This window comes from Poecilia latipinna, unplaced genomic scaffold (assembly GCF_001443285.1).
Source record: "Poecilia latipinna isolate Pla-1442-1.1 unplaced genomic scaffold, P_latipinna-1.0 Scaffold2366, whole genome shotgun sequence".
In the NCBI taxonomy this organism is placed as follows: domain Eukaryota; kingdom Metazoa; phylum Chordata; class Actinopteri; order Cyprinodontiformes; family Poeciliidae; genus Poecilia; species Poecilia latipinna.
This window is the reverse complement of record NW_015114982.1, coordinates 32,127-45,632: the sequence shown is the minus strand read 5'-3', so window position 1 is coordinate 45,632 and position 13,506 is coordinate 32,127. Positions and strand designations below refer to the sequence as shown.

The 13,506-nt window shown below is 38.6% G+C and overlaps 2 protein-coding genes across 3 annotated transcripts in view; one reads left to right on the top strand and one right to left on the bottom strand.

Annotated features, from left to right (window-relative positions):
* LOC106937516 (methyltransferase-like protein 24) overlaps nt 1-7,826 on the bottom strand; it is a 37,695-nt gene extending 29,869 nt beyond the window's left edge. The window contains exon 1 of the mRNA XM_015019057.1: nt 7,175-7,826. Within this exon, the coding sequence (XP_014874543.1) occupies nt 7,175-7,513 (339 nt within the window). The 5' untranslated portion in view covers nt 7,514-7,826. The remainder of the gene's footprint in view (nt 1-7,174) is intronic.
* A 5,308-nt stretch (nt 7,827-13,134) lies between these two features.
* slc22a16 (solute carrier family 22 member 16) overlaps nt 13,135-13,506 on the top strand; it is a 21,426-nt gene continuing 21,054 nt past the window's right edge. For both annotated transcript variants that reach the window (XR_001422411.1, XM_015019058.1), the window contains exon 1: nt 13,135-13,335. Coding sequence is in view for 1 of the 2 variants with exons in the window: in XM_015019058.1 (XP_014874544.1) it covers nt 13,292-13,335 (44 nt within the window). In the remaining variant the exon portion in view is untranslated. The remainder of the gene's footprint in view (nt 13,336-13,506) is intronic.

Sequence of the window (13,506 nt, the reverse complement as noted above, 5' to 3'; positions counted from 1 at the left end):
AAAATGAAAATCTGCTGATTAAAATGCTCATTGTTTTTTTTTTTTACATAAGTTAAAATAATTCAAATCATTTTCCTAAACGTGTCCTCCCATCTTTACAAACACAGCTGAGGCACTGAATGACGTTCGCTCATTACATCACTACATGATCATTTCAGTGGGCTGTCACTATTTTCCATGTCAGAATGTGGAAAGGCTGTCTCAAAGAATCCACGGTTTCACTTCGGTTCGTACTTCTGATCTCTGCGCTGCCCGTCATTGGCCTTTGAAGTTCAGCGCATTTGACATGCGAATGGCATTTGGCTTATCTGGAAGAAATATCAGGGAAAGAATTCATTTGGAAAATAAAAAAAACAACAAAAAAAACTTTACAGTGTCCACATACTTGCAGTTCTTTTTCTGTGAGATAAGAGTCACGGCAGTGAATGCATTTCAAAGGGTCTTATGTGAAGAAAATCAAGATTGATAAAAGATTTTTATTGATAGATTGTGAAGCGAGTGTCATAGAAGAAGCTGTAAATTAAGTCAAATATGTAGAACAAAAGGGTAACACTTCATTTGAAGGGGTGTGCATAATACTGACATGACACTGTCATAAACATGACATAACACATGTCATGAACATAAAGAAGTTTTTATGAATGTTTATGACTGTTGTCATGAAGTGTCATTCGGTAAATAATGACACTTTTAATGCAAAGTTGTTCTAAAAGTTGTATTAAAAGTCCATTAAAAGTGCCAACTTTGTATGATTTTGTAAATTATGATAATTTAATGCGAAGTTGGTATGTCAGTCTTATGCACACCCCTTCAAATAAAGTGTTACCAAATGTGGTAGAACTAAATGTTCTAGGAACAGTTAGTTCTTTGCAACACGTGTGTAATTGCAAAGCTTTTTTTTTTTTTTTTTTCCAGATGAGTTAAACTACTTTGTATGAGAGAGCAGAAACATTCTGGATGGATGGACAAATAAGTCATTTTTAGAAATGTTTTAGACTGTAAGTAGATTTCATACTAATGGTGTTGTTGAGAAAACAAAATACAGAGAATCAAAACACTCTGCAACATCCAAGAAGACAAAGAATCAACTCAGTGCAGCACGCTACATGATGCAGAAAACGCTGGAGTGGAACAACGCTTATCTATTCATTCAGTGTGGCTTCTAGCATCTGACTTCCTATCCGGCATTATCAATTTAAAAATCCATGACAGGCTGGTTCTCCTTTTTCTCCTCTTTCATTTGCAACCGTTCTCATTTTGAGACTTCAAACACAACTGTTGCTTTTTGTCAAACCACCACCACCACCTTCAATGTTTTGCATCAAAACTTTACGTGACAGAGCAAGACGAGGTAGGGTATAAATTGTGGAAAACGGTACATCGCTTTTCAAATTGTATTCAAGTCAAACACTAAAGAGTGAAATATGTTTTTATTCAGCCCACTTAATTGTGCAATTTAAAAGGAGCTGCAGAGATTCTCAGCTCAGCTGACAGAATCTACTGACTGGACAGCTAGTTGTGCACTTCTCAAAGCCCTCGTTGAAAAGAAGCTTGAATATGTCTTTTTACAGCGTTTATCACATTAAAATCGTCCATCCAGTCATTCTCTGTACACAGCCAAGATAAAGGAGTGACCTTAGAAGCTGTTTGTCATTAGAGGCTGGACTTAAATCCAACTAAGCATTTCTGAAAAGAGCTGAAAATATGTGTCTGTTGACTGGAACTGGAACAGCTGGAACAGGTGCAATACTAACAGAAATGAGAAAAAGAATAAAACTTCCAAATGCAATATTAGCTTATAGGTTAGATACAAACTTAAATTTAGTTATCTGTGACTCAGAATGTCTGCCCCACTGACAGAAATCAAATCCACCAATGAGCAGAAAGGGGATGACGAGCTGCTGAGGCAAAGGTGAGGCTCTGCAGAACGTTGTCAGTGTTGAAGCTGTTCATACTTTCGTTGGGGTTCTCATTGCTTTGATCCAGGATACGGTTTTTTTTGGAGAGAAAGGAAGGCCAAATAAAACAGACGCAACTGGCAGCCAGATTTTACGTGATGAAATGCAGAAGATCTGGAAGAGCTTAAGCATTTCTCGTATTTACAACAGTGGTGTACTTACTGAAAATCACCGCCAAAAGAATTTCATTGGGTTATTCTACGATGATATCTACTATCATTAATCAGCTACTTCACAGCTTCTAGAGCCATTTTTATTCCTCATGTCTACCTATGCGTCGTGTATCCAGCTGTATATTTGTCTCCACCAGACGGTACTGCGGGCATTTAAATGTACACGCAAATACAGTCTCTCTTGTTTCTTTTGGTCCTCACTTCCCCCATCCAACCAGGGAAAAGGACGCATCTCTATACCTGCTGTTGGCAGAAAGTGACAGCAGTGCAGACAAGGAAAGCAAAGGCCCTTAAATCAAGATGTCATGTGGTCACTTCTTGTGACCCTTGAAGCTTCCCAGCAGCTGTTTCCTTTCAGGCTAGTGTTTCATTCAGACCAGGAGAAATCCACTGGAGTGTGTAGGCACCATATTTTCTGAGTGTGTCATTGTGTGTGTGTGTGTGTGTGTGTGTGTGTGTGTCTGCAACGTTAGGGCAGCACTCTGTTTATTACTGTATTAAAGTCAGCGGCTGAGTCATCAGTCTATGCTTGAGCTGCTCTTCTCTTTTGCCCTCTCTTCCGCTCCCTTCCTCTCTGTTGTTGTCGCTGCTGTTGGGGCCAGCACATCTCATGTTTGTCTATAACGTCCCGACTCATCCCTCTCATCTTTCCCGAGTGTTTAAGAACGCCCATGTGAAGTAAATGATTAAAGAAGACGTGTTTCCATTTACTTGGCTGTCTGACAGCTGAGAGAATAGATTTCCTCGAGACTGCTTTTCTCGAAAACGAACCCCATAGCAGTCTCTTTTAAACACACACACACGCACGCACACACACACACACACACACACACACACACACACAGAGTTCATTATTGAGGACAACCTTTGTCAGCTCAGCTTGTCCTGTCATCTTCCAGCGCTACATGCTCCAGAGTGGAATTTTGAAAATGAGTTTTTAAGAATGTTTCCTGCCCTATTTTAAACAGGTTTTTATTTTTTTTTTCTGGCAACTTCAGGTCTGCTGATGTTTTTGGGAAAGCAGTTGCACATTGTATTTGTATTATGCATAAGTGCTGTCAGTCAAAAAGCCATGCATCTGCAGTAGGTATATAATATATCTGTTAACTATACTTTCAATATATTTAAATGCATTTACTTAAATAAGCATGTTAATCCTCAGTACTTTGGAAGATTTTTACAGCTACGGAAAAAATACTTAGCTTTCTTAAGACAGTGTATCTAAGTAAAAGATTTGTAAAATTCTTCAAATTCTTTTGCTCTTCTGCCAGCATTGTTGGATTCTATGCGGGTTTTTACATAAATGTATGTATGTTGCAAAAGCATTTGTCCCTGTTGTTTTTCATATTTTATCACCTTACACAAGACATAGACAGAATTTATTGTCATTCAATTGCACATTTAAAAATGTGACAGAAAGACACAGTGGATTTTATTTGGATTTCATTTCGTAGAGCAACTAAAAATGCATTGCAAATAAACATCTGAAAGATATGGTGTGAATTTAAACTTAGCCCTCTGTAATCTGATGCCCCTAAATAAAATATAGTGCAACCTTCAGAATGATATATTTAGTATATAAAATATAGATCTGTACCAGCAACCCTCCTGACCCCACTAAGGGACAAGGGTGTAAAGAAAATAGATGGATGGATGGATGGATGGATGGATGGATGGATGGATGGATGGATGGATGGATGGATGGATATAGATTTGTGTATTTAATCTCAGCAGATGTAGTACAGTTCAATAGTACAGCTATTATTTGAAGGAATAAAATTATTGTATCATATGTAGAGCACACTGTACTATAAGCCGCAGCTACAATTAAAAAAAAAAAAAAAAATTGGAAACGTACATATATAAGCCGCACCGGGCTATAAGCCGATGGTATCTCTGCCGCTCTTGGTTTTCCATAAGGACCCAGCAGAGGGCAGCAGAGGGCAGCGTCGTCCTAATAAATCTGCTAGATTTATTAAGGATGCAATTCTCCGTCTCAGCTTACGTACAGCGGCTCTGTTTCCCTCCTGTACTGCTCAACTTAAAAGCTGCATCATGTGAGTTTGAAGAAATTTCTCCGTCATGCCTGCTGCTAGCATTTGCTTGTTCTAATCGAAAATAAGCACTTTCTGCTTTGATTTCCAATTTTGACTTCCTGCTAAAACTTTATAAGAGTACATATTTTAAGCTCTCATGAAAGAATTTATTGTCCTAAAATGAAAAGAGGATACACAACTGCAAACCAACCACAAAATTGTGGTTACAACGTAGCAAAATGGAGAATGTTCCCATGATTTCTGATGTTATACATTATTAAGATACTCTTGTATGTGTTTAATCATGACTGAAGATGTTCTTATCGCTCAGATCAGCTCATAGACAGACATTTGTAAGGTGCGATTTCTTTTTATGTTTTGGTGGCTGAAACAGTGAGACCAAAGCGAACAACTCAAATATACAAATTTTCCATACATTTTTAAATTCTTGCTATTGCAATGACACAGCTGAAAAATAAAAATCACTAAATATTAAGAGCCTTTCTTTAAAATTGCCTCAATATTTATTTAAATCTTCACACTGTAATCCTTAAATGCCTACCATCCTCCTTCCAGAACATCAGCTTTGCTTTGCAGCTTATTATTTCATCTGCAATGCATGAAATAATGTTGACGAAATAAGAAGTGGACACAAAAATGAGAAGTGAGTTCCCATGACTCAAGACTCAAGAAAGCAAGAGAGAGGATGAGAGCGGGGAATGCTAAACATGGCAGAGCAAAAGAGGTGCTGTGATCTTCAAGATGAGAGCCTAAAGGGAGTAAAGAGAAGGAGAAATGAAAGTAGCGAGAAAGAAACACTTAAGGAGGAGCAACACATAACACAGAATTTCTACTGAGGCCCCCCGAGGCATCTTATGAGGCAAAATTTGAGTTAAGAATCAGAGAAAGTCAGCATATGGCATCCTTGTATTATTGACGGTGCGTGCAAGTGCTCATCTCACGCTGCAGCATGATAGCCTTGCAGTGATTTTTGTGGCATTTAAAACTCACTGTTGCTCATGTGTCTTGAGGTAATTTAGGCTGTAAAAGATTAAAAGGCAAAACTAGAATGGGTGGGGAATGCTTTAAAGAACATAATAAGGAAAAGCAGCGGAGTGGAATAAAAGGAGGCAAGATCGGGATCAGGCAAGGGCAAGCTTGCCACGCGTGTTTGAGTGAGTGTGCATCTTGTGTGAAGGAGAATGGGACGGGGGAACTAAAAGGAAGATAAATGGATGAGGAGATTAAATAATCACAGAGGAAGACATGAAGAGGGACTAAAAACAAAGGAGTTCACATCTCGCAAGTTATCAGGTTCAGCCTCCTGAAGTGTGTGTGTGCGTGCGTGCGTGTATGTGTGTGTGGAGCCGTCTGCTCCAGAAGACAGTGCATTTGAACAGATCTTTACAAGGGATCTTGCAGCTGACGCTCACAGTGCATGAGTCGCATTGTTTTGCGAGAAACGCTCAGACTTCTTCCACATTTTGACACATAACTGAAACTAATTTTATAGACTGATCCTCACAAAGTAAAGGAGAGAGAAAATACCAACGCATGGCCTAGCAAACTTTTCAGTTTGAATGCACTGGGATTAGAATGCATTGCACTGTGGAGTGCAACTCATTCAACCCCTCTTTACTATGACACCGCTTTATACAACGGAGGAGAAAGACACAGCCTACAGAAGACACAGATTCCTCCTGGGTGGCTCCAGAGGCCTTCACAGTTTTTAACAACCTGAGAGATTTGTCAGAGAACTCTTGTCAACAAACAGCATCATGAAGACCAAGAGGCATAAAAGCAACGTCAGTTATTAAAAACAAGGTTAGGTTATAAAATACTTTTTTTCTTTTTTGGAGCTTTTAACATCTCACGGAGAAATATACGATCCACTCAAACATGGACAGAGATACAAGATACAACTGCAAACCAAGAAATGTCCACCTAAGTTGACAGGCCAGGCATGGGAAGGGGAGTATTATTTAGAGAAGCAGCAAAGCGGTCCACTTTTGCGCATTTGCTCAGATCAACAACACAGGTGGGAGACTCTGTGGACATCTATTATTCCTGAACTCTACAAATCAGGGCTTTTTGGAAGAGGGGCAAGAAGAGAGTTATTGATAAAAGTAGGTCATAGTATGTCTGATTTAAAATTTGCCTCAAGCCATGCAGGAATAATTCAAACGTGTGGAAGAATGTGCTCGAATTTTATGCAAACTACTGTGTGAGGTTGAAAACTTGCACTACAAATTCTTCTGGGCATGCCGTCACCCCAAACATACCTGGGGCAGCATCGAGCTGTGGGGTTGCTTTCCCTTGACAGGGATAAAGAGACTTGGAAAAAAAAAAAAACAACAACTTGAGGCTATATGTATCAACACACCAAAATCCAATGGAAAATAAGTGGCAAGCCTTAGAAAATTGGTTTTCTCAGATGCTCTCCATTAAATATGACTGAGTTTGGGCTATTTTACATTAGAGAAAAAGTAGCTTCTGGTTGTTCGAAGCTAGTAAAGAAATTCCTCTGGCAGACTTGCTGCTGTTATTACAGCAAAAGGAAAAAAAAAACATAATGATAATCCTTTCTCTGTCTAACACATGAAGTCCCAGTGAAATACATTGAAGTTTATTCTGGAACAGTGATATCATGCTAAGAAATTCAAGATGTATAATTGTGCAAAGCTCTTCATACTTGCCAATCCATGCCTGTTTAAGCGGTGGACATTTGTAAAAAAAAACAAAAAAAACAACAAAAAACAAAAACACAGCTTTGAAGAAACTAAAGCCAGATTGACAAACCCTTCCTTGAAGTTTTCATAAGAGAACATTGAACATGCATTGATTCTGCTGACCGTTCTTCCTTCATCATCGCCCTCTTGGGATTACCGAGTGATTCACAGAGATGAAGCAAACGGGTCCAAACTGACCCACTTGTTAGACTGATAACACTGAATTAGGATCCAATGTGGTCACAACAATTATAACCACACTGCAATCATGACCATACCTTTCTGTGAGGATTGAGAGGTGGGCAGCACGGTGGCAGCAGCTGTTCTTTGTCCACGTTTTGCTTCCTGACCTGACCGTCCTGGATGAGTGCGTGAAGATAAGAGGTTCTGCTTTCAAAGTCTTTCTCCTGCTCTTCCACCGGGCCATGTTTCATTCTGGTTTGTTGTTGGTCCCGGTTCAGATCATGCTGGGTGGGATGTCCCAAAGCCGTGGGTGGGGGGGAGCTCTGCCAGCTGATTTCCAGGTAAACAACGTGAATGCACCAACACAGCGCTGTAAGCAGAGCAGCCAAACGCAGCAGCAATCCCACGTTCACTTTCTCTCTGCACATGCCCATCTGGTCTGTCTGGTTCTCTTTAGTCCATCTTTTTGCTTACTTTTTGCTGTTTTTACCCCATCTTCCATTCCCTCTCCAGAACTCCATTAAAGAGCTATTGAATCTCTACCATGTCAAAATGACCTCTGTTCAGACTCAAACTCACACACAAGTATGGATCCTTCTCCAGCAGGACTGTGTTCATCTTAATGACGCATTCCTGAAAGCAGATTCTGTTGCACATGTGTGCAGTCTGCTGAACGTTTTGGTACCTCCCTCCTCAAGTTCGCAAGCTCCACTTCTACCAAACACACACACACACACACACACACACACACACTCCCCTCTTCTTGCTTGTCTTATTCTCTCTGTCAGGATAACATCACATAAATACACACATGGAGTTTCTCCCCCCCTCCACCTTTTCATCTCGGGTTTCTTTAAAACTCCAGATATGGGCAGGGCCAGCTAATCAGCTCCAGCTTTAAACAGGACTTGCTCGGCCTCTGTTGGTTGTACCGTTGACTCACGGTGGCTCGTCGCTGCATAACATTCCTCACATTCATTCCCAAGTTTACTGTTTTCTTTCAGCAACATGAACAAAGATGTAAGTTTGGTTAAGAATGCGTTAAAATGTGTTTATTGTTGTTTAATCACCCTCAGATGAGCCATTTAATCGTAATTATTATATACATTTCTATCAATATACTTTCTCAAAGTATATGTGTTTTTTTTGTTATCAATCACCTCGATGAAATTCAATATGCATTAGGTTTGCAGTAATAACAAAATAGAATTTACAGCTTTAAGTATCTCTATGTACTTACTACTGTTGTATCATCTATTAATATCATTATTGATGGTTTGTGTAGCACCATTAACAACAAAGTCTTGCACTGTCTCTTCTTGTTGACCTATTTTTTAAATGCCCTTAGGTAAAGGGCATTTACATAAGGGCATGTATGGCCTAAGATAGAGGATTATGTTTTAGATGGAGGAAAGCACCTCTGTCTAATGTATTTTTTAATGTTTCTGGACTGAAATCCAACCAGGTTTGTGCTGATAATAAAGTTGATTTGCTACAACTGTTAAAACTCATTGACGAACTTGATTTTGAACGTTATCTCACAGTAACTCTCTGCTGCTCCCTTGAGGTAGAGAGAAAAAAAAAGTCCAACAAAATCAGGGTCATAATTACTCATCTGATTCATTAGAACTTTGAGATCAAGCTGACGGTTCAGTTTTTGATTGAGTTTAATAAGCAATGACCAGTATTATTTAAATGGAAAACGTGACTAGACTATTATGCACTGTTTGTGATTTCAAGAAAAGAAAGCAAGTTTATTAGTTTGCCATAATCTCAGTGATCTACATTTACCTGCCCTCCTTCTTGTGATGTGTAGTCATTAAATAGACTACATATTGACATACAAACTACATATGGCAAACTATATGTAGTTTGCAATTTAACCTCTAATTGGAGTTTGGCATAATGCAACTGATTTCCTTCTATAAAGAAAATACGACTAGTGTCCAGCAAGCTCTGCTGCCATCTGGTGGTAGAATGTCAGCAATTTTTTTTGCTTCCATATGGAATGCATTAAAACGTCGCGTCAGTTTGTAAATGTCCAATGCAATGCAGGTCAACCCAAAACCTAACAGATGATGGACATAATGAAAGCACAAGGAAGGAATCCTGACAGTTTAAATGACTGATAACACGAAATGAACTGAGGCACATTTGGACGAAATTCATCTACAGGCCTATTTGTTTACATGTACAAGAACGTTCCATTTTTTATTTTAGATGAAAGGGACGTCAGAATGTCTGACGTGTGCAGAGCATCAAACTGTGTTTCTGTTATTTATTTATTTATTTTTTTTTTATGGAACACAGTCGGGGATTTCTGTGGTGACAGACGAGTTACTGATTCCTCCAAATGTAAAGCCAAAATCTGCTGCCACGTGGAATACATCTGTGCCAGTTCTTTTTTCTTTCACTCCTTCAAAGAACAGAAGTCATTCATCTTGATGAAAAAAGTGTAAAATGTTATTACAGACGAGTCAGGAGTTGTTGTTTTTTAACCAATAAACCCCACATCTGGAAATAGCTGCTTCGATTCAGTGAGACACGCTGCTGATGTTTTAAAGGAAGAAGGCAAACGTTAGGGTAACTAATGAGCAAAAAAAGAAAAAAAAAGATGAAGATAAGTGTCAGTGACACCAGAAAACAGGCCAAATCTTCCCTGTAATTAAAATCTAAGTGCAGCATGTCCTGCACTGTGCTGAGGTTTCGTAACTAAGGTTAAACTGGAATCAGCTTGATTAAAACAGCTCAGAATTGAAGCTTCCTCACAGCCGGTGACCACACTGGGGACTGGATGAACAGTCTGACGTTTATCCTTTAACCTCCGGCTGCTGAAGTAGGAAGAAACCAGTTGTGACAGGAGCAGGTGAAGGTTAGACAGTGTTTGTGCTCTGCTGGGCTCCAAGTTATCACCCACAAACACAAGTTCAAAGAGCTATATCCCCACACAGGTACATGCGCTGATGCAATCTGAAACTAAGCCACACACTGGACATTTCTGTCAGCAAAGCGTAAAAACAACATGTTAAAAACGAGTAAAGCTTCTCCAGCATCTTGCACGCGTATACACCTTTAACTTTTGGACATTTTGTCACTTTTCCAACACAACCTTTTAATGTGATTTATATGGATTTTATGGAGCAAACTAACGATTATGAAGAAGAAGGACATCAATATTGTACATGCTTTTCTAATTGTTTTTGCAATAACAAATCAGAAAAGGTTTGACAAGCATTTATATTTAGTCTCTTTCACTTTGACACTTTTGAAAAACTGTCACTGCAGCCACTTGCTAACTGGATGATGTACTCACTGTATGGGTTCTGTTTTTACAAAAAACACATAAACACAACAGGTAAGGTCAGCAAGAGTTACCATAACGACATGCTGACATGTCACAGTAAAAAAAATTTTAAAAATGGAGGAACCAGCTGAGAATGTACTGCTGAGAAAATTACTTATTTTGTATCAGACGTGATGTATAGTGCTGCAGTGCTGTGTTTCCATTCACCGTCTCAGTGTAATGTTGCAAAGCTCTATGTTTATAATGTTCACAAGTGCAACCAACAACGTTTTAAAGGATCGTAATATCTTAAGTGGTTATTGGACAAAATTTTATAATACTTTACTTATTCATTTATTTATTTTTTAAAGCAAGAATATTCCAGTTACCTTTTGAATGAGGGTGAAACAAGTGTTGGCTCATTTTATCAGTTGCTGTTGAAACTCAATATCGCCCACTGAAAACATTTAGTAAATACGGTTTCTACTTACAGACAAAATAAAACAAACAATAACTTTTCTAATGCACAAATAATGGTCCAAACCTCTAAAAAGGGTTGTGAATCAACCTTTCATTGACACACACAAGGAGAAAAAAATGCTATTTCCTCTTACACGAGTAATGGAAGAGATGCACATACACTAGTATGTGCATTAGGATAGCACATAAGAAATCCCGAGACGGACGGAGGATAACAAGGAGGGACATGGAAGAGTGGGGATGCACTTTACTTGTACGGACAAAACGTTTTACTGCTGTCTATAAATGTTTGATAACTAAGCTCTTTAGGAAAAAATGTCTTCTGCAAACTTTTACGATTTGCTAACAGAAAAGCAACACCCCCAGTCATGCCTTTACTTAATGGATTTGGACAAATCAGTCAGCTGTTTTGATATAAAAAAGAGAAAGTATTTTTCAAAGAAAGCTATTTATAAATGATCTTATCAGTTGGCAGTGGTGATCCATTTTATTTATTTTCCATCTGACAGCGTGCACCACACTGCCACAGATAATATCAGCACTCCTGCTGGATCCAGCCAAAGCAAGATGCACTGAGTCAATACAGCGACAGCTACAGCACATATTAATCATTAATCAAAGCTAGGAGCAAATGCATAAACAAAGCAGGCATAGGCTACAGTGTCAAAATCACTCCAGTGACGTGTGGGAATTGTGATCTCAATCATGCCAAACAATTTATTTCTTTACCCTAATTCTGAGGTTTCTAAGAAATGCAGAAGATTCTACCTAAACTTTATTGGCACAATAAGATATTGACAACATTGATCCAGTTACAAATAACTTTGTGATATGTGAATTAAGGTGATGTCAGTAAAAAAACATAAAAAAAAACAAAAAACAAAAAAACACACACAATGTAAAGGCGCCGGAAAAGTATTCACACTCCTTGTGAGTTTACTGTTACAAACTCAAACTTTCTCTTCCTGTAGTCAGTAACAACAAAATTGAAGAAAATGTTACAATATTTACTATTTTCTCAGTTGCAAAAATCAATAAAACATATTTCTTTTTAACCCAAAGTTAATGTTTTATGAAAACCAACATTTTTCATGACACAATAGAAGCATCGTGTCATCACCAGCCTTTTGACATTCTCCTTTGCAAAAATAACTTAGGATAGGATAGCATTTGTTAACTCCTGGCACAAGCATGACCTAGGAGGATCATTGCATTAATTTAACTCATTAGTAGCCCTTTGACAGGCTTTCTTTTCCAGGACCGCCCTTTTAATTGTTTCCATCCTTCCTCCTATTCTTTGATGAGGAAAAAAAAAAACATTCTTTAAAATGATGCTGCTATCATCTCAACACCACAATGATTGTGTATTATCACAAATAGCATTTTTGCATGTAGCTAAAAAAAAAAAAAAGATCTTAGAAGCGAACTGCTTCCTTAACAAATGCTATTCTTGTCTAGTCATGGCATCACAGGTTAGTTGAGCTAGTCTCCACATTTTAGCTGGGTTAAGTCAAGCCCACATGATGTTCAGAGCTTGGGATGTTGTTTTATAATTCAACTTTACTTTAAAGTTCACCACATCTTCATCCCTGTCCTTATCTGTTGTGCAGTCTTCATGATCACATATTCAATGGGGTGTTGATACATTTGCTATGCTTTGCACATAAAGTAGATGAAAGCCGAAGAAGTGCAAACATAATATTGCGGTTAGAGTTAGTGATAATAAAATCAGCTGTTCATCCCCAGTTTTCTCACTCTGTAAAAGTCTGACTAGTTTACAGCAGTTGGAATCTTTATAGGGTTTAACTTCCCACTGGTAGCAGATTACAGCAGATATATGTTTATAGAAAGCCCGGGTCGCCCAGGGGGAAACATGGTTGGTGTTTACAACGGCATGCTTACAAGAGGAGCTTCTCTGTCTCTATACTGTATCCCTAAAATAGGATCTCTATACGGTTAGATTACGTGTTAGTCCCCCCCCCACCCCCCTCATCTGGGATCGCTATCAGGTGACTGCTTAAAAGCTCGCTGTCATTGATTGTGACAATTTAACACGATTGATGGTCGCATGATTGCATCAAAGCCCCGATTATTTAGCCTTTGATCACATTTGAGTGACTTGGGGAAAAAAAATAAAAAATAAAAGAAACAGAGATGATCATATTAACAGGGTCATAACAAGCTTTGTTTGACTGAGAAACATCACCCTGTATAAGACGAATTTTTTGAGAAGATATCTACTATACACGCGTGTGTGCGTGTGTGCGTGTTTGTGTGTGTGTGTGTGTGCAATCTGTGAATAATATATTTTTGCGCCCCTCCTACTCTACTCACCGCGAGTGAAAGTCATCTTGGACACTTTCGGCTCTGAGGCGCTCAGACAAAGCTCCGCTGTCCGCTTGGGAGAGTCGCAACCGGGAGCGCCGAGGCGCAAACACAGACAGCAAAGATGACAGTGGAGAGGATGTTCGACGAGTATGGACACTTCAAAAGGTAAACAACGCCTTTCTGTCCTTAGCTATCCTCATCACCCCACTTGTTTTTGTTGACTTCATGAAAGTCAGGTGACATATATATATATATATATATATATATATATATATATATATATATATATATATATATATATATATATATATATATATATATATATATATATATATA